This window comes from Neophocaena asiaeorientalis, unplaced genomic scaffold (genome assembly GCF_003031525.2).
Source record: "Neophocaena asiaeorientalis asiaeorientalis breed wild unplaced genomic scaffold, Neophocaena_asiaeorientalis_V1.1 scaffold26, whole genome shotgun sequence".
NCBI lineage: Eukaryota > Metazoa > Chordata > Mammalia > Artiodactyla > Phocoenidae > Neophocaena > Neophocaena asiaeorientalis.
The window spans coordinates 8384881-8411648 of NW_020173108.1; the positions used below are offsets into that span (position 1 = coordinate 8384881).

General features: G+C 37.6%; 1 protein-coding gene across 1 annotated transcript in view; it reads right to left on the reverse strand.

Annotated features, from left to right (window-relative positions):
* MAN2A1 (mannosidase alpha class 2A member 1) overlaps window positions 1–26768 on the reverse strand; it is a 161666-nt gene that overhangs the window by 12455 nt on the left and 122443 nt on the right. The window contains exons 17-20 of the mRNA XM_024743371.1: window positions 13996–14129; window positions 10303–10444; window positions 7740–7873; window positions 578–772 (exon numbers count right to left, since the gene is read on the reverse strand). Of these exons, the coding sequence (XP_024599139.1) occupies window positions 578–772; window positions 7740–7873; window positions 10303–10444; window positions 13996–14129 (605 nt within the window). The remainder of the gene's footprint in view (window positions 1–577; window positions 773–7739; window positions 7874–10302; window positions 10445–13995; window positions 14130–26768) is intronic.

Consider the following 26768-nt stretch of genomic DNA (forward strand, 5'->3'; position numbering starts at 1 on the left):
TTTTTTTTTTTTTTTTTTTTCCTCTGATGTGTTTTTATATCTCACCTACATAGCTGGATTCTCAATGCAAAGATGTGGGGTTTTTTAGGATTTTTTTTGTATTTTTAGGAGAAAAGATATGAATGTACAAAGTTTCTGGTACAGAAATAATTACACACTATACCTTCTGTTTCTCTAACTCCTGAGAAACACTGACTAATAAGGAGAAACAAATGGAAAATGCCAGTAGGGCTGATCTTAAGGCCTGGTTCTCCCACCTACTAATTATGTGACCTCAAGGCCAGTCTCAGCTTCCTTATCTGTAAAAAGAAGCGATATTCCCTGACCTGCTCACCACACAGAACTTTTCTGAGAATAAAATAAATCAGTCTAAGGAAACACTCTAAACTACAGAGCAACAGTCAAATGAAAGGTACAATGATGTTGCCTAAAGGTGAAGTCCTCTTAATCATTCTTTGTAATTAAACAGTAATTAAACAGTAATTAAACAGTAAAATTTACAGTTTTATTCCTTCCACCCCCTTACACCAAGTATACTACAAAAAGTAATTTTTTATAGATATGTTTTGGGATATACCTTTGATTGTATCGTCCTCAGATTAACCAGATGAATGTCACAAGGGAAAGATGACATTAATGGAGAGAATTCACCAAGCAGCTGAAGGGTGGGCACAGGGACCTTTTCTGTCATTGGAAAGATGGGATGATTCAGGAAAGAAGAAGTTATGTGGCTAAGGAGGGAAGGATAACTGACCGACTTCTTTTCTTCTTCCTATCAAGAAAAAACAAAAATGCTTAAGAGTTATATATTTGCAGTTCTTACAGTATTAATTGAATTATCAGATAGGGCTTAAACAGGAAAAAAATATACAAATATATTAATACTTTGATTTCATTATATTTTATAAATAAGTCTTAGACAATGCACAGCAGATTACCAAGTTCAGTCCTAAGAAAACAGTGTCCACCTAACTCCCACGTTGAGAAATACCTCTTTTCCATTGCTTTAAAACTAAAAATCCTGACAACATTCTCAACAAACATTCTAGGACAAGGTATAACTTTTTATGAAAATTCTTTCTCAACCTACCACAAAACTCTTAAAGTAGATGGGTTGGGACGTTCATATATCTTATACATCGTCAAATGCTATCTCTTCTCCCTCAGGTTTTACCCATCATATTCTTATGGTTTCATTTATACACTTAACTAGACTGTAAAGTTATGTATTGATCCAAAGTTATGTTTTATAAATGTTACCCAATGATAGGATTTTTAAAAAAAAAACTCAGAAATAAATATTTAAAATAACACAGGTAGCATAACTAGATCATCTGTTTTTTTTTAATTTGGTAAAATCATTGTCAGTTGCTTCACGTTATTCCAAAAATAGGAACTACTATATGTGTTATAGAATAGTTATCACACATTTACATGGTACACAATTTATTCAGTATAATTTTTAAATACTTTAGTCTTTGCTATGGTGTATGCTTAGAGCCAAGTATTTCAGCATGTTTAAACATTAAGTAAATCTACCAGAACTAGGGATATACATATGGTAGATGACATACACAATTAATTAAATCAATGACTAAGTAGAACCTTAACCAATAATGCCTAAGGTGTAAAAGCAGACACAGAAAAGCACCAAGAAGAAAACATAATTTATGTAGAAAGGTCTTTTGATCACCAGCAACATTTATAGAAAATTTAATTTTATATCTTATTTTTCGAAATGACTATTTCACTGATATCTTCTGATTTTGCATATTTTTAATAGAGGGCTCAAATAAAAGGTTTGGCTACTTATCTGTGTGAAAAGATAAGATTTACAGAAGATACAGAGCTTAAAATTCAGAATGTCAGATTAGCATTGAACAGAGGGTGGTAGCAAAGAGTGAGGAGCATCTTGCCAGCAGCAAACTATAGATACCATTACAATTCAGACTATGAAGAGAGAAAAGAAAATTTTTTCAAGGCAACAGAGGGACACTACAATATTAAGATACTGACAAAAAATATTAGGTATAAAAAGAGTTGTTAAAATATTTTATCCATTCCACATTCCTTTTTTAAGGAAAGATTAAATAAAGCATATAAAATAATATTCTTCAGCAATATTGAAATTTAATGCAGCTTGTAGAATAACATGAAGAGAGAGGGAACAGTTTCAACAAGAAGCTTTAAATGTACTCAAATATCAAAGGACTTCATAATCTAAGTGAGGACTGCTGACAAAATCACTTTTGAGTAATAAAAGATAAAAGCTTTTTAAGGCAGGAAAACACCTGCCTTATCAGATTCCGGAGGCATTAAGTCCATTCTAGGTCAAGAAACATTCAGAAAAAGCTGTCTAGCTTTGTCTTATGCTCTTGCAGGAATCCTTGGACGCTTCAGTGAGTACGTAGGGTACTTCTTGATAGATTATCTATACCTTAGTAGCAGTGATGTGCATATTTACTATTCCTCCAAACCCAAATCAGTTCTGACCTTCAGTGCTTCCCCCACATTGACCATACATCAGAATCGCTTGGGGAACTTTTAGAAAACATAGATCCCTGGACCTGAACCCAAATCTACTGAAGCAGAATCTCCTGGGGTGGGACCCTCGGAAGGTAAAGTTAAAAGCCCCCCAGATGACTGTCACATAGTCAGTCCCACACCGCTCTGCTGACCTGTGCTAGGAACTGCCACCCCAGACATCCTCCCAAACTTTTAGAAGAAACAAAGCTCCCTTTGGAATCAAAAGTATAAGCCTCATCCTTTAACTTGTTTGGGATTAAAAAAACCAATATGCAGACTCGAAAACATGTTAATGAAAAGTCTTGTCAAATGATACAATGCCATGAATGTAAGCACTTTTAGCATTCAAGAACTGTGCTATTTATTGTCTCCTAAGCAAGATAAAGAAGAGAAGTTTATATAAGAGTTGTGGTTTGGTGTCAGAAGAGCTCCTTGAACAAGTAACACTGCTGGACGCTGACCAAGTCGGGTGTGGCAAAGTCTCAGGGAGAGCGCCATCATTCACACACTTTCTGAACATATTTATAGCAGTAAGGGGCTAGCAAGATATTTAACTGTGGAGCTATCACCAATCTTTTAACCATAACCCTGATGATAAACCCAAAGCTTATAAAATATATTTACTATAGGAAATTTTACATGTTCGTTTAAGCTATAAATGAATTTCCCAGCCTTATAGTAACTAATATACTACTCTAAACATTATTTGGTTTCTTGTAGGTTGGAAGGTTTCAGACTGTACAGGTCTGGTTTTCTCCCTGCATCCTGTTCAACATTAAAAAGAGTTTCTAGCACATTCTGATCCAAACCACATCAAGTTGCGATCTTCTCTATTGGGGTTCAGCCCTTATTTCATAAGTCAGAACTTCTTGCCAGGCTCCTTCGTGCCCTTCATTAAGCCCAGATGAGTTCTCTGATTCCTAAACATCACAGGTTTCCATTTTGTCTACATCAAAACCTGCTAAATTATTAAGAAAAAGATCGTTTTTTTAGTCACCTTTGTTTATTCAGAATGACCTGACACACGGTGAGAACTTGATAAATGTTTGTTAATGATTAATTAATTTATTAATTACAACATTAACAAGCAATGCAATATAAATGAAAGAGAGAAAATTACTGTAGGGGGAAGGATGGGGTAAAAAGACAAAGAGGGAGGAAAGAGAATGAATGAAAATATGTAGACCTGTAAGATTTAGAGATAAATATCATTTAGCGCAGAGCTGAAGCCTAGTAGTATATGGGCCAAGCTGGCCTATTAGACATGTTTTGGTAGCTCTGTATGGTATTAAAAAGTTATTTGTTTTTCAGCCACCTCTCAAAAAAAGAAAAATATCTAAGAGATTTCACATTAAAATCATCAACACAACAATAACAAAAACTCCCCTTAACAGATAACTGTTTTTTTACCCCAAACACTGGAAAATGAAGTCACACTGGGTCCCCACATTCTCATGTGGAAACATCATCTAGGGCTGAGCTGTGGCTCCTAAGTGGGATGTGTCCATCCTCATGTTCACCACAGACCCTCTGGTCACCTCACGTAAGCATTTGCCCTCAAACCTGAACAACCTCCCTCATGCCATCACTTCCCTGAGCCCTGTCAGCATTTGAGTTTTTACCTGATCTCTCCAATTTCCTCTCCTTATATGTAAAGAACTGGTATCCAGAGGTAAAATGACCCAGTTGTAACACACGAACACTTCCTAGTTCAACGCCCCCTTTACTATTATACTAGTCGCCAGAAGAAAGGGGGTAGGAAGTAAGGGTCAAAGAAACAAACCCTGAAGAGTAATGCTGATAAGACAGTTCCTATTTTCCACTTCTGTTGAGCCTTGAGCATTATTCCCATGGATGACAGTCAACCTCACACAGCCACAGTGCTTCACTGGGCATTTATACCTCTCCCAGCAATTATTTATCATTCCAGTCTTGTTCTCACTGCCTCTCTGCAGAACGCTCAAGAACAGGACGCTTTCATTTAGTCATCCAGGATTATTCCCATGAGGCTCAAAGCTTCCCACTAAAACGCGTTCCCTTCCAGGGAGTGTCTCCCCACCTCAGTTTCTACCATTGATATTTTAGTCATAAGTCTGAGTTGAAAATAAAGACACTTTCTAGAAAATTTAAGTTACACGATGACATATTAACATTTCTTAATCAAATGTCTTTTTAATCAATTTCGCTAGAAATTAAAATGTATTTTCTCTTCTCTAGTTCATTTCTTATTTAAAAGAAACTATTGATTTAAGCCCAAGAATTTATAGTTTAGCAAAAGAAAAATTTAACCAACACAGGATTATAAAATCTTTGAATCAAATTTAAATCAATTACTACCCAAAGAGTTCTGAATGACAGTAAACAAATTATTTAACTTCTAAGTGAAAGCTTTATAGATCTGACATGAACATTTTTATTGCCATAGTTAACAGAAGTTTTGTAAATTAGTGTCTATAGAGAGAAAAATCGTCAAAGCCAGAAACATTTCAGGAGGAGCAAAAGATAGTAGCTGCCAGCACTCAGACAATGATTTTTATATAAAGTTTTAATCCTAAAACTAAGCTCTTACCAGTAATTGATTTAAACCACGAGTCTCAAGAACTGGTATAAATCTTGACATCTAAAATGGTTATTAAAATCTTCTCCTAAAAGATTCTAAATACTGGGAGAATTCTTTGCCATAATTAGCTGTTGCCATTTCATTCAATCAACTAGTATTTTATTTATAGAATGCCTACCACAGGCAAGGAGGCCCTGTGGGGCACATGCAAATGAAGTAGACAAATCCCTAGAATCTAGTAGGGGGAAGAGAACATGCATACGGTGACAAGGCAGTAAGCAGTAATTGCGATAAATACAGTGGTGCAATGTGCTATCACAGTTCATTCATTTGTGCATTTGTGTATTCATTCACAGAACATACACTGGGTGCTTGCTCTGCTAGGAATAATCCTAGAAGCAGATAGAGACATAAGCCCTACTCCCAGTGAGTTTACGGTCCCAAAGAGGAGAAAAACAATGATCACATAATCACACAAACACAAAGGAGAGATCCATGGTTCTGAGGGAGCGCAGAAGGGGATTTGACCTGGTCAACTGCCGAAGCAGTTGATGAAGTAGGCTCTGATCTGAACTATTACTAAGAGTTGCTGGGCAGAGAGATTGAAAGGCATGTGCAAAGGTGCTTTGAGGGCTGGGTGCATGGAAAGTACTTATGACTGAAAGCAAAACCAGCTGGCCCAGAGCAGAAACAGGGAAAGCCATGTAGAGATGAGGATGGGGGACAGGCAGGGCCCATACCACCAGGAGATCTGTGGGCTATGGTAAGGATTTGGCTTTTATATTGAGAGCAATGAGAAGACATAGTGGGGTTAAGCAGGGCACAGGGAGGACAGATTTGGTTTTGAAAAAACAAAAAACACTGCTTACTGGGTTAAAAACAGATATAGCAGAAAGAAGAGACAAGAGTGGATGTGTATAGGCTACCTCCAGGAAACACATAATGCTAGTTTAGATTAGAGTCGCTGAAGTAATCAAGTTCATAGATTTGAAATATTTAGGCAATGAGATACCCAAGCACTGGTGATGACTCTGCTGTGAGAAGAGAGCAAGCAAAGGAGAAGTGTCTGTCAGAGATGACTCCTAGGCGGCTGGACTGGATGGAAGGTGGTGCTAGTTATCAAGAGAGGGAACACTGGAAAAGGGCCAGGTGTGTGGGGGGGAGATCACAAGAATGATATTGGATATGTCGAGCTTGAGATGCCCTTAAAAATGTAGAAAGAAATGCCAGGAAGCAGCCAGATAGATGGGTCTGGAGATGAGAGGTAAAACCGAAGCTGGGGGCTTGTATTTGTGGGTTCCGATTGACGCAGAGGAAGGCCGTACAAAATGAGAAAAGGAAAAGGCCTGGGGCCGAGCCTTGAGGGCTCTAATATTTAATGGCTGAATAAAGAGCTATGAGAGAGACAGAGAAAGAACTACCCCAGAGGCAGGAGGAAAACCAAGTAAGTAGGGCACCATGGAAGCCCTCGCTAGGCAGTGTTTTAGGATATGACAATCGTCAGTGTCACATGCTGTTGAAAGGTGAAGTAAGATGATAACCGAAAACATCCACTGGATCTAGTGACACTGGCAAGAGCATATGATGGGGGCTCAAACCAGACTGAAATGAACTGAGTGTGAGAGGGAGGTGAGGACACAAACTCACCTCATCAGCTCTGGCTCAGTGGGGTAGAGGAGATAGTGTCGGGGAAACAGAAATGAGAGTCTGAGTGAGGGCTGTTTTTTGTTTTTGTTTTTCATGAAAGAAAACGAAGAGCATTTAAAAGCCAACTGAAAGGCTATGAGGAGCAGGGACAGGGAAGGAGGGAGGATGATTAACAAAAGGATCCTCAGGAGGGAGACTGGGGTCAGTTCCAAGGAAACTGGAGGGACTGGGCTACAAGGAAAGGAAGGTAACACAAGGGAAGAAGGACAAGGTGGAAGTAGGTGCTTGGTATCTAGAACAGAGAGCCCTATGAATGGCTGTTCTCTCTACATAGTGGATGGTGAGGCCACTGGCTGAAAAGAGTAGAAAAGATCTGAAATGGTCAGTGTGGAAAGATGAAAAGCAGAGTAAGTGAAAACAGGCCATGTCCAGGGCCATCTGAGGTGGGTAGTCAGCAGTCTATGGGGGGCTCTGAGGTAACTTTTCTGCCACCTGAAGGAGTATACTGTCAGGTTGGTACATGTCCGATCAAGCTTTTGCCAGACTCTTTTACATGGAATGCTGGATTTTTGCTTTGAGTAATGAAAACTGAACAAGAAAGCAGACAAGTAAATCTACTTTCAACAGATGAGTCTAAGACTAGAATGAGTATACTAAGGTTTCAAATAAATTTTATTAATCAAACTTAATCTCCTAAGTACATGACTAAGCTCTATCCTTTAAACTCAACGCTTATTTCTTTCAAAGTAATTTCAGGAAATTTCACCCAAGCTGACTCCTTAATATTATTTTATATCTACACAATAAGCAAAACTAAAAAATAAAATGGCCTGAATGTAAATCTTACACAATATATATAAATGAAGTTCTCTTTTTTGTGAATACAGGCTAAGTCTATTACAAAAATATCTCAATATTGGAAAATGCAAAAAATAAAAAAGTATAAAGTCATAATTTTGGATGGCGAAGAACAAACAATATCCGAACATGAGAGCTTTTTTCCTACCATATTCATGACACTTCTTTTTTCTAGTAGTATTCGAAATAAATTAGCTGTAATCTTGTTATCATGGACACCTTGCTCAAGGCCACGATTATCATCTTGCATGAGTCTTCGATCCATGATAACTTCAATCTGACCTACCAAACAAACAAACAGGCCAGGGTTATTCATTGAGAACCTCATAATACAAGGCAGGGTCTCGATTGAAGTTTTTCCTCCAGTCAGGGAGACAGACCTATACAACCCACAGTACCATGGGCTTCCTCTCGATAATAGCTCAAAGCAGCTAGTATAAACTCATAAAGCAAGATTGTATTTCTCCTTTTCTTTATCAGCTTCTAGTAAAATCTAATAAGAAATTTAAAAATGGGACAGAAGAGATCAAAATTAAAGTGAAACTTACAAAAAATGAATAGAACCAGTAAATTAAATCCTCCAAAAATTTAGTGGCTTCATTTGGAATTTAAAAATGTTTATGAGGTTCATTAAAAATGTACATCACGCATGGAGTAATAAGACAAACACAGAAGGACAGAATCTAAAAAGGATTTGAAGTAAAATTTTAGGTTACTTGATATGCTGTGATTCTCTGAAGCCCTAGAATTTGGAGACACCCACCACATACCCCCTTCCCTCTCTGATACTGTGTTAGTTTGTCTTTTCTCCTATGGCCCCAAAAGTTGTCATATTTGGTTCCTTTATTTGCTATGCAATAATTCTACAACTCCTTTAGTTTAAATTGTAAGCTAATGGTTAGGTTATAAAATTACAAACTAAAAAAAAAACTGAAAAGAAATCACCCAGAGACATATTTATATGCTTGAGATTATACTCCCCCAAAACCCACTAAAGTTATATGTGTTTAAATATATATATTCATCCATCCATTCATTCATATTTGCTACTGTATTGAGCAATCATTTGGCATAAAAGGGAACTACGTAAAGGATTTTAATAACTATTATGCTTACATAGTCAAACCAACTCTGTTTAGTTTCTATCTTCTCAGTTTAGGTATCCAGTACATAAAATTAACAGTGCTGGTTAGAATTTTCATTGTTGTTTTCTCCATATTTCATAAGACAATTGTCCAGAACATGCTCTTCAGGCACTGGGGCTAACTGTCCCCATGCCTATGTAGAATTTGATCTCTTCACACTCAAATTATTATATCAATCTCTTGGTCAGTTCTAACTCTTCTCTCTGCCTCCAAATGTTAGCCCATATACTACGTGACACTGAGTAACTTCCTGGCCTATACTCAAATTGTTTTTATGTCCATAGCTCTCTTGATCAGGGAAGTGAGATAATACTGTTTGGTTCATGACCACTTGAATCCTAAGGTCTAGTCCCCTATTTAAGTAGAGCCCAGTTTTGAGAAGTTAAGGCAGAGTTTAAAAATGGGTAGCTCAGGAGTCATCTCTGACACAAAGAGACTTTATGTTCTGATTTTTAAAAAATTATGTCACAAGTTACAGAATGGGCAACTTCTCATAAAATTCCAAACTTCTGGGCTTTTCTTCAAAAACTGAAAAATTTGGCAACACTGGGCCCCTTTCTCCATGGTGACAAGTAGCTGACACAAAGCAGTGGTCACCCCAGTGTACAGGGGGGATGTGCTCCGCAATTCACTCAAATCCCAGCACTCCCCACTGGAGCCCCAACATGATGCCATTATTATTTTTATAACTGTATTCATGTCTTCATGACAGGATCTCATGATTTTGTTTAATGAAGGCCACAAAGAAAAATGATAAGTAGTAAGGTTTTCTGTGTGTGGAAGTACAGAATGCATGTATATACATAATACAAATAGTGGGTTTGTATGCATATGCCCAATATAAAATGAATATGCCAGGCATCTGTACACATTTATTATCTGCCTGGCTCCATAACATGCTTGTCTTAGCACCTCTTAGTATGTAAGGAAAGAAGAGCAATTGACACGTATATGATAATTAAAAATATGTATTATGAGGGAGAAAGTCTCCCAATAGAAAGTTCTAAAAAAAAAATCAATCAGCGTCTACTATCTATTTTCTCTTTCACTCCATTTCATTCTCTCTTTTGGAATCTGTAAAGTCATGTCTGTCACCTCTTTATCCCCATATCTGTATCATCCCTACTCCCTTTCTTCTTTTCAGCTGGTAGTGTCCTAGAAGGATGGGATTCAGAGAAGGACCTAAGTTTGAACTGTAACTTTCCACCTTTGCAAACCTGGTTAAGTTATCTGAACTCTATCTAAACTTAGTTTAATTTGAGTCTGAATTTCCATTCCCAATCAGTCACAATAATGACAGACTTCTGCAAACAATGAGCCATCAGGAGAAGTAAATTATCTTTAAAAATAATCAGTTTCATGGACTTTTAGGTCCCTCTTTTTTCATCGGAAGATGAAGGAAATTTATTATTTTACATTGGTCTCACAAAGCTCAAAATTAACAGTCTGGTTCTCAAAAGAGGAAAGCCTGTGACTGGGGATGATAATTAATACATATTACCAGCAGAAAGATTATACACTGGGGAGTGAAACTTATAAGAGCAAAAAAGAATCTAAACAACACACCACTTTTCAAACTCGAAACACCTAAAGATTGAGCAGAGAGCAGGGTCAAGCGATACTCAGCATCCTGGACATATGCCATTGTAGTCATCGGATAAACGTTCGCCTGGAGAGGCAATTTGCTCAGTGTCATTCTAGGTTGAATCTGTAAGACCAAACAGTTCTCGTTAAGGAAAAAAAAATCAAGTGATATTTACACATGTACTTAAAAAAATTACTATCCACTACAGATGGTTTTTCTTCCAAACAGAAAAAGGTACAGCACCTTTCTTGTCCAATAGAACAGCTAACTTAGAAATGAAAACATTCTTCAAAACAATATGAAGAAAAATCATGAGCATCTTAGAAAACAATTTTTAAGTGAGAAAGGTAGAACTTGTCCAGATTTTAAAAATAGGCATTACTATTTAAATTCAGAATAAAAATCCTTAACAAGTTTTCTAGCTCTCCAATATTTGCATAAAACAAATTATAAAGGTATTAAGGATTCACTTCTCATTTACATCTAACATACTGCTTTTATAATGAAGGCTAAGCATAATAGCTCTCTATCCCCTTTCAAGAAATATCTCTTATGATTCTTGAATCAATTTTAATAAATACCACACATCTCCTCACCAAATCCTCTAACATACTATGTTATAATAATCAAATGCATATTTATAGTTAAAAACTATTCAAGGCTTACTCTTCTTGTTTAGTTTCAATGTAGATAGTTCCAAATTCCAATTTTTCTTGGTCTAGTATCTGAATGCATGAAATACAACTCTAATTTTATATTTTGAGAGACTGACAATGCACTAAGCTGATCTGGGTCAAGGAGACTCACTCAAACCTCAGGAGGAGACATCAAACGGAGACTTTGTTATCAGAAATCTTATACCACATAAAAATGCCATCTCTTCTTTTAAACTCATGAAAGTTCGACATGAAACTCAGAAAAGGAGAAGTTCAACATAAACATAATAGTTAACATGTACTGAGTAACCATTAATGCCAGGCACAGTATTGAGAATTTCACAGATAAGATCTTTAATCTTCTCAACAACCCTGCAGTAGGTCATTCAACTTACTGGTTCTGAATAGTGTCCCCCCAAATTCCTGTTCGCCCAGAACCTGTGAATGTGATTTTACTTTGAAATATGGTCTCCGCAGATAAAATCAAGTTATACTGGATTAGCGTGAGTGATAATCTAAAGAATGGTGTCCGTGCTTTGTGACCGCCTGGAGGGGTGGGATAGGGAGGGTGGGAGGGAGGGAGACGCAAGAGGGAAGAGATATAGGAACATATGTATATGTATAACTGTTTCACTCTGTTATAAAGCAGAAACTAACACACCATTGTAAAGCAATTATACTCCAATAAAGATGTTAAAAAAAAAAGAAAAAACAAACTAGATGTTTGGGACTTCCCTGGTGGCGCACTGGTTAAGAATCAGCCTGCCAATGCAGGAGACACGGGTTCAGTCCCTGGTCTGGGAAGATCCCACATGCCACAGAGCAACTAAGCCTGTGCGCCACAACTACTGAAGCCCGTGCGCCCACACGCCTAGAGCCTGTGCTCCGCAACAAGAGAAGCCACCGCAATGAGAAGCCCGCACGCCGCAAAGAAGAGTAGCCCCCGCTCAACGCAACTAGATAAAGCCCGTGCACAGCAATGAAGACCCAACACAGCCAAAAATAAATTAAAAAATAAGATTTAAAAAAAAAAAAAAGAATGGTGTCCTTACAAGAAATGGGTAATTTGGACACAGAGAGAGACATTCAGAGGCACAAAGAGACCATGTGACAGCACAGGCAGAGAGTGGAGTGATATGTCTACAAGGCAAGGTGTACCAAGGATTGTCTGCAACCACCAGAAGCTAGAAAATGCAAGGTTATACTTCCCTAGAGCCGATGGAGGGAGTGGGGCCCTGCCTACATCTTGATTCTGGACTCCTAATGTCCAAAACCGTGAGAGAATAAATTTTTGTTGTTTTAAGCCACCCAGTTTGTGGCGGTTTATATCACAGCCCTAGGACATTAACAAACTGGTGGAAAAAACAACTGTAAAATGTTAAAAAAAAAAAAAAGGAAGGAAGGAAGGGAAGCTAATTAGAAAGAAATCTCCTATCCTGATCTTCCTACTCCATTTAGTTGTATACTTAAAAAAAAGACATTTAAAACTGTCACAGTTGTGTAGCTGTTACCCTCATTCCCCACCTGCGGGTCTAGATTTCTAGTTTGGCCCAAGTAACTACTCTTTTCAAAGCTTAAGAAATGGCCTATTCTAAAAAAGAGGAAACATTTAGGCTATAGACTTAAAAATAATATTTTCCTATTTATTAAAATGGTCGAACCTTGTAAAGAAAATTCACATTTTTATTCATTTTTACTAAGTTTTTTCATTCATGTATACACCCACACATACATATTACTGCTTCTGTAAGACTTTAAGAAAAGCCTTTCTTTTGTACACAAGGAAAATGAATCACCATAAAGCCAGGGCTTCATTTGAAAACCAAACAGCTGTAGAAGAATTAACATGTTAATTCAAAATGTATGCTGCAATTTTTATGCTCTGAAAAGGTTTAAATTTAACTTTTGCAGGAAATTGTAGAAGAGAAAATTATCACAATCCCTTCCACTCATCCTAGTTGAAAATCAAAGTAACAGCATTTGTGAAATTATTTCTATTCGTAGCCAGAAATTTCTTAAATGCTAATGCCTTAAAAACATGCTCATGGGGCTTCCCTGGTGGCGCAGTGGTTGACAGTCCGCCTGCCAATGTAGGGGACACAGGTTCGTGCCCCAGTCCGGGAAGATCCCACATGCCATGGAGTGGCTGGGCCCGTGAGCCATGGCCGCTGAGCCTGCGCGTCCGGAGCCTGTGCTCCGCAGCGGGAGAGGCCACAACAGTGAGAGGGCCGCATACCGCAAAACAAACAAACAAACAAACAAAAACAAACATGCTCATGTTTCTAATAGTATTATTTCAAAGATATGTTGTTACACACATACACTCTGAATACAGAGATTTAGGTAACAATCAAAAGACCTCTAGTAAATTAGAGAAATGACAATCTTAAAAATTTTTATGAATCAATTTTCCCATTACTATTTCAAACTATTTCATGAAAATTTTGACTAAATACACACCTACTCACATTTCTAAACTGATGTTTTTATTTGTATATCTATGTCTATGTACACATATATGTGTGTATATATATGTACACACACATATACAACAGTAGAGAGAAGAATTTTCCTGAAATTTAAAAGCACCCAGTATTAAATCATACATTTAAAAACATATGTGGAATAAACTAAATATACATAGACCAATTCCTTATGAGGAAAAAAAAAAGATATACTCCATCAGTCCCTAATTAATATTTCCTTTCTATTATATAAATTCATATACATTTTAGCATCAAGGTATTTAACATGCGTAATGGTCAATTAATCTTCCTTTGAAAAAATAAATCCTTACAAATAGACATTTCACAAAGTAGTCTTGCAAATATATTTGTTCTAACTTTGAAAATATGGTTGAATACAGAACCTAAAACTGTGTTAAAATTCAGTTTTATTTTAGAAATAATTTGCAACCTTAAGCATATTTTTTCAAAGATTCCAAAATTAACTGGCCCATCATCACATATAAAAGTTACATATTATAACCATTACTTAAACATTTTAAAGGGAAATTACCTGGTATCCATTTAGGTCAGTATAAAATCTATTTTGGTTGTTGATGCTAGAAGAAATTCTCATTGCAATCTCACGGTTATGTTCTTTTCGGATGTCCACAATATTGGAAATTTCCACAGACTGTCCTTCTATTCCTAAAGTTAAAAGAATATATACATTAATAAAAAATAATTGCTACCCGCTTTTCTTAAATATACTATACAGAACTCTTTCTAACGTTACAGGTATTTTCCTGTTTCCTACTTCCTATCTTTACTATCTCTCATATGCCAAATGGTGTCACAATTCACCTTTTTTTTAATCAGACAATAGAAAACATTTATTCAGGGGCATATATAACTCAACAGAAGGATGAAGAGGCTAGAATGAGATAAATGTAGGTGAAATATAACATGCAAATGATTCTGCAATGAGTTCCAGAGGGGAAAGAGGACATTAAATGAGAAAAGGTCAGCCACACTACAGGCCAATCCACCACTCATGTGCACTGCCACTCCCCAACAGAGCCATTCAAGCCTACTTCTTCACCAGGCTCTCCTCACACACTGGAAATTATGAGCAGTGAAATTTACACCCTGGTGGTTCAAGAGACAGTGTATTACTACCCATGATCTATAGCCAGGAAAAGAGACAGGAAGTCCAATGCAATGAGTTATGGCTAAAACTGGTATTACCATATTAGTATTTGTGAAGTATAATCTGGAGAGCTCCCCAGGACTTAAATCAATTTAAATTGAGTTTGGTGTCTCTTAGGATCCCTTGTTATGGAGTGATTCATTTTGCCCTTTGCTATATAAAGCAGAGGAGAGCCTGAAAAAGTCCCAGATGTATCGAACATTTTTGTTTTTTTGGATAAGCCTAAAGTATTTACTCATTTCTATCTGTCATGCTACCCTAACTATATCTTCAGGTCCTCAGCGAACCCTTGGGTCTATTTCAGAGCTGGAGAGAGGAGTTATGAAGAAACCCAACACTCTTAATACAGATTGAGTGGATATAAAAGATACTGTAGGATCTTCTAAGAAAGAGAATGATTACGAAAGTGGTCAAAGAAGAAAGATTGGCCATATCCTATTTCATACAGCTGAAGTTTTTTGAAGTTCCAAGAACCCTGGACACTTAACCACCGTTGTTATTCATGACCCACCTCTCCCCCTTCTCACACACAATCTGTCACTCTGCTGATAACCAGCGTACTCTTTAGAGAAAGAAGGCTGTGTACAGAAAAGCAGGGAGGGGAGAAAGAGAGTGAGGAAGACTTTTTCCAGGAGCCAAGAAGAATCCCCAGAGTTTAGACAGCAAATAGAAAGGAAGTTTGGATCTGTGAGATTTGTGGAAAAAATGTAAATGCAGCTGGCCCAGGCATTATAGGTTTATGTGAAAAGTACAACTGGAAATTGTACACCATAAATAATAATATGGTAACAATACTAAACGGGCTGCAGTTTCCATCAATATAATTTTCAGAATTCTCACAGAAATTCTCTTCTGGTAGATGTTGTCTTTCCAACTCAACAACCTCAACCAGAGCCAACTTCAGTTTCTTACTATGATGAGCATGATCTCCATGGGTGGGGGAAAGAAGTGCCATTTTTTTTCCTGCTTTATAGCCACAGTCTGAACCACTAACCTCTGCTAATTAAATGCATACATACATTTCCTTCTGAGAATTACAAGAACCTGCCAACATAGCTGATCCAAACTTCTTCACCACTATTGGGAAGTTTGGGGGGGAAAAAAAAAAAGCAAGCGCATATGCTGGTGATAGAACAATAGTGTGTTCTTTGAACTGGGAAATGCATTACTTTAAATGCAAACTTTCCTTCCAGTATACTTACATTATCCAGAATATTTTTCTAAAACCAAATGAATTGTATATAAAATTTTAAAAGACAAGCATTCACAAATGAACCAAAGATGCCCAAAACCCAACATGTAGCACTAGAGATGCTAGTATTAATGCAGCATTAGGGAAAACAGCAGATGGCAAGTGACTCTACTTTACTGAAAGCATTCATAGCGTTTTTAGTACTGCTTTATGTTTTCTCCTCTCTAGATGGACTATTATCTCAGGGGTCAACAAAATACATGAAATGAAATAAAGTCTTCACAAAGGAGACCATCATTAATTTCAAGGTATGTATCTCTGGAAAACATTTACAAAAAAACATGCTTCGAGAAAAAATTAGTAATTTCACATTATCTCTAGCAATGATAAATTATTTCTGTTGAGAAAATCATCTTTCTCAAGCTCAGTATTATGCTCAGATCCTGTTGGGGCAACAAACACTTAAAGCTCCTTTAAAAGGAGCCTTCACGTCCATTCACAATTCAGCAAGACATTGACTTAAATTCTGTGCCAGGGCAGACAAAGTAAGTTCAGACTTAATATACTTATTGTGAACAAACCAAATGAAACCTGTAATGGTAAAAAAAAGCAAGGAGGTATCCCTGAGTTCTCAAAGAAAATTAATTATTTTTAAAAGAAGAACATGTGTGAGGGAGAAAGAAGACTGCTGACTTTTCCTATTCTGTGTCAAGAATTCCTAAGACGTGTCAGTCCCAAAGAAGCTCATGGGGCTGAGGGCAGAACTCCCCAGGAAGCAGGGGTACAAACCCAGTGGTCCCAGTGATATGCTGAATCTTTGCAGGATGTGGCAGCAAAAGATACTTTTACTAAAATGGTTCTACCTGAGCATAGATGGCCAGGGCTTTCTAAGTCCTTCTAGTTTTTCTTCAATTCTGGGAAAGAAAATAGCTCCTACTTAACAAGAGTAGTCCATGGGGGAGGGGGAGCGGGTGTGAGGCCATTCCCAGGTTTCAACGGAGAACTAAGTGCCCTTTTGCTAGCACCTCACACTCTGTGCCCTTGGAGAAGAGAGGATGGAGATTGTTTATCCTTATTAACACACAGGCAATGCAAAGTAAAATTTAGCCAGTTCACAGGTGAAAAGCTATAACAGAGAAGCCAAACGAGTGTTTCAGAACCCTGGAGCTCTTTAATTTTTCCTCCCTAGAGCCTATGAGCTGCTCACAAACACAGACTGTCTTATACACTATCTCATATTTCGGTTTTTAACAATGTTTTGGGCACGTGGTTGGTGCTGAATCACTGTTAAACAGAATGAGTAAAGATGTGAGAGGCTGTCCCTCATAATGCAGAAGTTAACTGGTTGGGAGAAAGCAGATGGGCTATAGATAAGATTCAAATAGATAAAAGATGAGTAAGTACTTTCATTTTGGGCAAGCACATGCATGTTAGAAGGTCAGTTCCTCAGGTATAGGGACCATGTCTTATTTATCTTATGCTCCCAGCACATAATAGGTACACAAGAACTGAGTGAAGGGTTCAGCTGCATGGGGGAATGACAACAGCCAACAAGTACCAAGTGCTTACTATGTACCATACACTATAGGCTTTACATATAATCATTCCTGACCCTAAGCCTAGGATGAAATTATCTGCCCCAGATCACAAGGCCTGGCAGAACCAGGACTAAACCTCTCAACCATCATGTCTCAATAGCAGACCAACTACTGGAAAATGTTGAAATTACTTTGGGACCAAGGATTGGGAAAAGCTTTGTAGGAATGCTTAAGTAGAGAGGAGAGCTCCAGACTATTTTCAAACAAGGAGAGAGGGCACTGATCTAGGATCTGATAAGCTGTGAGAGTTACTGAATTGAGTGAAATAAAATTAAGGGACAAGGCTTGCCAGAACCCAAAACTTCTTTAAAACAATCCAAAAATCTCTTTTAAAATATCACAGTCACTTTAGAAGCCAATCAAGTAATATATATTAAATATTAAAGACACATACCCTAATTACCTCTCTTATCTACCTAAAATGAACACTCATCACGAGCACAAGCATGTTTACAGCGAGCGCACTGGTGCCAAGAGTAAAAAAAATGGGGAAACATGCTAGATGTCCATCAACAGGCAAATGAATAATAAAATCAGGTACACCCATGCTATGGAATGCTGTGTAGCAAATGAAAAGAAGGAGGCAACTCTCTGTCCTGGCAGAGAAAGATCTGATGGGAAAAGCAAACAGAGCGTTTGCACAGTACAATAAACTTTATGCTGAAACAGACACAAACATAATACTATACATTTCTGTAGGGGTGTGTGTGTGTGTGTGAGAGAGAGAGAGAGAGAGAAAGAGAGAGAGCGTGCAAATATCTGTATTACCTCTCTTGAGCAGTGGATAGGGGCCAGACACAGATTCCAGAGAGACTTTATGTTATATCCATAATGTGTGAAATTTTTGTCAAAAGAGTATGTGTGTAAATAGACACACACACATACATGTATATAATTTGCATTTATACATAAAAATAATTTTAAGCATTTTTTAAAAAGAATATTTTCTAAGATGGCAGGGAAAAATGAAACTAAGGAGGCAAGGGATCAGGGTCGGAAGGCAAGACCCTCTTGACTCTGTTGCTCAGCACTGGTCTTAAGGAAACCAAGAAACATACTCCTTTGAGTATGGAGAGAAAAACTGGAGGGCACCTCGAACACATGCCCTGTGCCTGAAAGAAGAGATGGAGCAAATATCCAGGATGGTCTAATGACTAAGTCATGCAGATGGAAAGGCTGGGGTCATGGCTCTGAGCAGCAACTGAGGGCCTCTGGAGAATCCTAGGCATATCTCCTCTGCACAATCTACTCTCTTCATGCCAGATCATTCTAAAATCTATCTGGACCAGCCTAATTCAGCCCTCTCCACCTGCCTAGACCACCTTATTCTAACAATTCTGAAATGCAAGGCATACTTTTCCAAGGAATATAAATCGGACGCCTCTCTCACGACACTGAAGTAGTTATAGGAATAAGAGGCAGCAGCTTGGGGAAAAGAGCAGGAGAGCCCCTTTCTCACTCCAGCAAGAATCCAATATCTTATTAGTGGCACTCAATGTGTGCTTAGGACAAGTTATCAGATCAAGATGGAAAAACAGCAACTGGCCCACACCCACCTGGGAAAATGAAAAGTGAAGGTGACAGCCCTAAGAGAGGTGTTTAAGCCTTCAAACAAAAGTCTAACTGAAATGTGACATAGATAGGAAATCAAATATAAAATAAATCCTAAAAAAACCCACCCAGGATTTAAAGCAAGGTCTTTCAGTGACTGTCCTTAAAATGTGTACTCTGGGGCAAAAATGGAACCTTGCTATCAACCTGCTGTCCTCATCCCTTTTCCTCAAATCTGTGTCTGAACGGAGAGAGGGACTGAGCCCTCATGTCATAGCAGAAGTAAGGCAATAAGAACTGTCATGAAAAACCAGGGCTCCTAATTTTGAATATCTCCCCTTCAATTTTGGGAGTATTTTGTTTTGTATTTAAATGATCAAAAATATAAGAGTAACTCTCCTAGTGTGTATTTACTTTGTGACATTGTTTTTGTAAACTTATCCAACTTAACTGGGAGTTGACACATGATTATTAATTAACACACACTGCTTAGTTTGACACATACACTTAAATGACAATACACAACAATGATAAATTTAGTAGGTCAACATGTAGATAATGTTTCTAAAGAGCAAATATTATCATGACTATATTTAAAAAAAAAAAAAAACTGTACTCCCATCTTAAAGTACCAAGAATAGAAATGGTAGTAATTCCCACAACCAGATGACCTTTTTATCCATGTTGACTGACTCAACTTATCATCCATTACAAGATCTAATTTATTCTCTGAGGTACCTGCTGATTTCCAGGCCTGTAAATGTTCACGTTGATTATTTCTCCACAAGTGAAAATTTTAACATCTGCTTTCAGGAATACACAGTTTAGTAAATTTCATTCCAAGACTCAAATTTAAGAAAATAATGATGCATCACTGTGTTTCATTTATAAAGCACTAGATAAATAACTACCACTGCTTACTGATCAACGTATGAGCTAGGCACTAGTCTACATACTTTATGCTCTTCATTTCAATAATTCTCACAATGACACAAAAGTAAATGCATAATAAGAAAGGTATAGCATTTCGATCACACAGATTACAAATTCTGGTTAAAGATTCTACCAATTAAGTATGATATATGTGAAAAAGGCCTAATAACTGAAACATACACAACAAAACTGGGAATCTGTCATTTTTTTTCTAATAAACACTGATTTTAAAAACCAACAGGTTTTTTAGAAGCCCTGTTTTGGAGGAACATAACACCTACATCAGTAACCTTCTTTTAAATCCAAAACAGACGTGGTCTAACTAACCTGGGAGGCGAATAAACAGCTCATGACCCACAGTCCAGACTTGGGCTGGTCTAGTACAGAGAAGGAAGGATGCTGGAGTAATCTCAGTGGTCTGCCTGCCTCCACACTGACAGTCACTCTGGAGTTGCCTACTTCCTGTTCTTGCAAACATACTCTTTTCCAAGGTGCTTTTAGATAGGAAGCTCAGATTCCACTGAAACAGATCTGCCATGGAAGCATGTGGTTCTTCCTTTTCTTTTTTTTAAACCACACTTTCACTATTCCTTCTCCCAGCTTAACCAAAAAAAAGAAAAAAGAAAGAAAAAGAAGGCAGCAGCATGCCTCTCACCCACCCTAACTCAAGTGGGGCTGAACAAAAACAATTTGAAGTATTGGTGTCTGATTGAACTTCAACAACCAGGGAACAAATATTTTTGCAAAACACATGGTTTTCCAATTGTTGGCTTTCAACAAAATTGAAGGTTACCTAGTAAAGTTGTCAGACAGTAGATCATTAAAAATAATTGATTAATGTTTGGCAATAGATCACTGTGATTTATGGAATATAACTCAGAAGGAGTTCAAGGAATTAAATGGCATTCTCATAACTAAACTCCTTCAATTTCCACCTACTTATTTATGTTAGCAACATTCCTTTGCCTTTCATTTATAAGAACAATAAGAATAAAATCAATGCTGAAACCTATCTCTTCCAGCAATAAGTAACATTTACCAATGAATGCATAAACATTTAGGATACAAACGGTACAATTCATGTCATTAAGAAAAATGTTTCTATTAAAGTTTATAAATGATCAAAGTGGTAATATATATAGATCAATTATATATTTTGATCAATCATATACTATAACACTTTTTATAACTCAATCCAGAAGAAATTTAATACTTCGAGCTTTAGGATGACAGAATTTTAAAACATATATATATATATATATATATATATATTTAAAACACATATATATATTTCTTTCAGAAGAAGAATGAAAAGTTGACCAATAATAAGACTCTCAAGCATAAAGTATTATATTAAGATAAAATTTGGTGGAGGAATTAGAATGGAAATATGAGTTCAAGGAGAAAATAATGATATGAAATTTGACTGTTTAAGAAGAGTCTGTTGAGGGGCTTCCCTGGTGGCGCAATGGTTGAGAGTCCGCCTGCTGATGCAGGGGACACGGGTTCGTGCCCCGGTCCGGGAGGATCCCACATGCCGCGGAGCGGCTGTGCCCGTGAGCCATGGCCGCTGAGCCTGCGCGTCCGGAGCCTGTGCTCCGCAATGGGAGAGCCCACAACAGTGAGAGGCCCGCGTATCGAAGAAAAAAAAAAATAAAACAGTTTGTTGAGGCTTTTAAAAAATGCATGATTTGGGCTTCCCTGGTGGCGCAGTGGTTGAGAATCTGCCTGCCAGCGCAGGGGACATGGGTTCGAGCCCTGGTCTGGGAAGATCCCACATGCCGCGGAGCAACTAGGCCCGTGAGCCACAACTACTGAGCCTGCACGTCTGGAGCCTGTGCCCCGCAACAAGAGAGGCCGCGACAGTGAAAGGCCCGCGCACCGTGATGAAGAGTGGACCCCGCTTGCCGCAACTAGAGAAAGCCCTCGCATAGAAACGAAGACCCAACACAGCCAAAAAAGTTTTAAATAAATAAATAAATAAATAAGTCAGGAGCTCTTAAAAAAAAAATGCATGATTTAGTATCAAATTGCTACCCATTGGATATGCTTATCTTAAAATGTCAATATTTACAGTATACCAAAAATAAAACCCTTTGCAAATATTTAAATGTATAAAGGAAAACTAGATGTCAAATTACAAATATGTAACGGACACAGATTCTTCAAATTCTTATAGGAACAAGGGAATTTGATCTCACCCACACCACTTCACACTTTGCGCTATTCTTTTCCTCTTTTCTGCCCATTCAAGTGACATTTCTCTAAGACCTAGCATCTCAGAAACTCACTTCCTTTATCAAATCTTCTCCAAATGCCTCAACCCTCCAATGACCACTCTCTCAGGCCTGCACATCCTTCTTAAGAAGATACAACACTTAGTGTGTGTCAGGTTTTATGTACATTAACTCAGTTAATCCTCCAACACCCCTATGAGGAAGACTCTATTATTGTCATCATTTTTAGGATGATGAAGCCAAGACCATGTATGTAATAACCTGCACAAGGTCAAACACCTGGTAAGCGGCAGAGCAGGTTTGGAAGCTGGGAATGAAATGTACATGGGCTGACTCTGGAGTCGGAGCTCTTAACCGTCACACTTCCCTGTGTTTCCCATCCCTATTCCCTTCATCTGAGTTTAGTACAACACATATTTGTGGGAGATGATGCTATTTCCCACTAAGAAGCTATGCCTTCAATGCAGCAGCTGCTGTCAAACAGCCCCCAAGATAACCTCTGAGTTCTGAATTTGTGTAACCAGAATGTGCTTATAGTCCCTTAAAATAACCTTCCTTTTCATGCCTATAGGGAATAATCAGATTTGACACATAGCTACTTATTTCATTTTTTAAAAGTTCCAATTAACAGGAAAAAAATTCTTAGCAGTCAATTGCATATTATGATATTAGAAAAATGTTTTAATTACCTAAGTCTGCCTAGCCATAACTTACTTAATGCTTTTTACTCTTAAATCAAACTAAATATGGAATGTAGTCCTGGGAAAAATGAGAGATTGATTATAAACCATTTTAATATCTTCATGAATCTTTTTATGGAAATAAAAACAACTTCAGTGAAGCTGTGAGACCTTGTTTATAAGTGGAAGGACTCCAGGGATGAGGGCCCCAGATTCAAGCATCCTTAGAAGATGAATTTAGGAGCAAGGAGTCAAGCACCAAAGAAACTTGATGTGAAAACAAGTGTTGTTAAGACTCTTTGATGGTGATACCTAATTGACCATCTAGTCTTTCTCTCCTAAGAAGTTAAAGAACAAACTCAAGGTCACTCTAGTTTGCTTAGAGGTGAAACTAAGGATTCAGATCTCTAATTCCCAAAGTGATTCTCTTATATGTTTAACTGGATACAATTCATTTTGACTCTCTAAAAGTCAAGGGTCATGTTATGAATCCATTTAGATTATATATTCAAAACAGAAGAAAAACAAAGCAACTTCTCTTTGATTGCTAAATATGCCCTTGGAAGGAAATTATCAGTCATTTCAGCCAAAGGAAAGTCTTTTCTTCCATACTTCTTGATGGCAGTTCATTACATTTTACCCCCAGGCTACTGTGTACTTTCTTTTGGCAAGATCCACTACATGCAGTACTTTCATAATATGTTGGTGGAAAACAGGCAAAAGTATTTACTGCGTTTAAGGTATTTCTCCTAAGGGTTGAAACATGGTTTACACAGACACATTCACTCACTCACTCACTCACAAACACCTGCCTAGGAGAACATAGTCCTGAAGGGGAAAAAATACCTTGAAGGTATATATTAACAGATCTGGAACCTGAACCTTGTGCCAGTGCAAATGAACATGATACATTGGTAACCCATAGCAACCTAATTCTTCAAAGTAACAGTTTATGTCAGAAAATAGCACCAGTCTAATAATTACAATTCTGAAGACAAATGAAACTACGGCTCGTGAATGTCACTTACTGATCATAACATCACAACAAGATATGTATTTTTTGTGATGGTAAAATAACAAATGACTATAACACAAGGTGGTACAGGGGTTTCTGCTTGTATTATATTCTATCTTCTAATCCAAGGCTAATGATAAAAGCTAAAGCAGCATATCTGGTAACATTTACAGCTTCAATTTAATGAAAGATGATTACACTACAAGAAAAATTAATCTCCACCTCTCCCATCTTTTCCTCCAGAAAAATGTTATTTTCTACAAATGAAATAATCTTTTAGAAATCATAAAATAGTCCTAAAAGGGCATTTCATTAAGTTATGGTCACCATAAAAAGGATTTATTTAACTTGATATAAGGCAAAGCATGATGTTTCATTAGAAATCTCTGATCTTTTGAAGCTTTTAAAGCTTGTGAGCACAAAATTTCCTCTAATTTAATATTTCTAGAAACCTTTTTAATGTAATGTCTGAACAATAATGAAAATAAAAACACAGCGTTTTTAATAGCTTCAATGATGTTAAGAGAGAGATTTTAAACTGTACTGCTTATTATTTTCAGAATCTGGAGAGAACACAAATAGAGAAACTAAAGTTAAATACCAAACCAAGAACAAAACCAGAAGTCAGGCTGCACCTGGGCCTCCCAACTCAGTTTGTTTCAAAATCAACAATGATCACACAGTTTATGTAATTTGGGAAGTGTTGGTTGATTTTTGTCCTTGACTTTGTTTTCTGCTGAAGATTAAATTGGGTAAAAGTTACTTTATGGAGAGAAGAATCAAAGAGTAACTAAAAAAGGAGATTGAGAAATTTAAATATATTTTGTCAGGTTTGCATTACCTTAGGTTTTAAAAGAATGTTTCAAGTAAATGGAATTTGAAAGGTTTAATATGAACGGATACTCAGTAAAGACAATCTATAATAAAACTCATTTTCTGTTTCTTCACGCTTCTTGCTCAGAGATAATAAAATCTTTTGTGTGATTAACTGGTTTAGTAAACATAAAATTTCAGTATGTAATCTTAAAATATTAATAATCTCCCTCCCCCCAACCCCCATTGATCATGAATTTGGTACTAACAACAGGCTCTAGTCATTAATACTCATCCAAATAACCATATCCACTCAGTTTAAAGGAGGCAAAATTAGTCTATGCCTGAAAATAGTTTAATAAGTTAAGTCCAAGAATAGATATTTTTGTTATCTTAAGAAATTTAAAACCAAAGCCAATCTATAAAAGCTTGGAAGTTGGCTGAAGTATTCGTAGCACCTAAGATCAAAAGTCAGTTTATCTATGCATTTTGATCAATCACTCAGAAGCCTAGTTTACAAGAGGCCAAAGTTCAAAAGAGCTGTCAAGTATTTCTTAGTACAGACGCTTTAGCGCTGCATAACCAAACCCTTTTCAGGTACTATGAACACCTAGAGAGTCAAACACCCTGAAGATTTCACATCTCTGTCACAGGCCTGGGTTAGTGATTTAATTAAAACCCACTAAGACGGGATCCAGGCAACCTGCGCCCTCACGCAATAGTGTATGAAAGAAAAGGATAGATGGAAATGGGTCACAGAGGCTACCAAGAAAAGGCTCTATCTCCATAACTGGGCTTTTCTTCTTTTTTTTCCCAGGAGCTCAGATACAAACATGGGAGGCTATATAGTTTGGAAGAAAGTCTTTCAGGTGATCTAATATCTCCATTTTTCACAAACTGTAGTCTTGTTGGGGAAAAAAAATGCTCTGGGCTTGAGACAGCAAAAAGAAAGATGGATCTGCCACTTTGAATAGTTACATATGCTGGTTTCAGGTTCAGTCCAAGCAAGTACAGTAAAACTCATCTGAACAGCACTTTAAGTTAACTTCACATTATATCCAACTTATTTATCTGTCATTTCCCACAAACTTCTGAAGCTTTCTGCTTCCAAGCTGCAAAAATCTACCGTCAGCAAAAAAGGCTTGAGCTCAAGTTTATTCCACTCACTGAGACATCCAGAGGCAATCTGAGGTCTGCATATTTATTTTTTATTAGTATTTTTGTTATGCTAATACTCTAAGTACTCTGTTCAAAACAACCTCTATTCCTTAACTGACTAATCAGAGCCAGCACTGCCACCTTGGAGAGCTGGGGCTCGGTGAATTCTCCGTGGCCCCTGCTCCTGCTAAAGGGCTGTTCGTCAGCCACTGGGCATTTCTGACTGCTCAGTAGTAGGGGACAGGAGGGGAGGGGAAGAGGAGAAAAGACAAGCATTTAGTTCTGATGAGTGTGTGTTTATTGGAATAAGTAAACGGGCCAAATCAGAGCCTATTAATTTCCAAATTGGCCATTGAAGCATGACGGCAAGCTAGGCTACAGCCACAGAAGCAGAAGAGGGCCGTCTAATTTACTGAAACCACCCTTTGATATGAAACCCAGATCCCATGGCCAACAGAAGAAAACTCAGAAGTTGCATTGATGGACGGATGCAATTAAACAGAAGCAAAAGCAATTAAGCAAATACACCTGTTGAGAAGCTGGAATTTTTCTGATGAGTTGTTTCAGCAACTCTGAGACACAGCCTATCCCTAAATATCACTGATGAAAAGCAATAGTAAACCAAGCCTGATGATGGAGATCTGTGCCAAACGGTGCCGTGTTATATTAAAGGAAGAACTTCTCCATTAAAACACAATAGTCGGGCTTCCCTGGTGGCGCTGTGGTTGAGAGTCCGCCTGCCGATGCAGGGGACACGGGTTCGTGCCCCAGTCTGGGAGGATCCCACATGCCGCGGAGCGGCTGGGCCCGTGAGCCATGGCCACTGAGCCTGCACGTCCGGAGCCTGTGCTCCGTCCGCAACAGGAGAGGCCACAACAGTGAGAGGCCCGCGTACCGCAAAAAAAAAAAAAAAAAAAAAAAAAAAAAAAAAAAATTTTAAAAAAAATAAAAAAAAAAAAA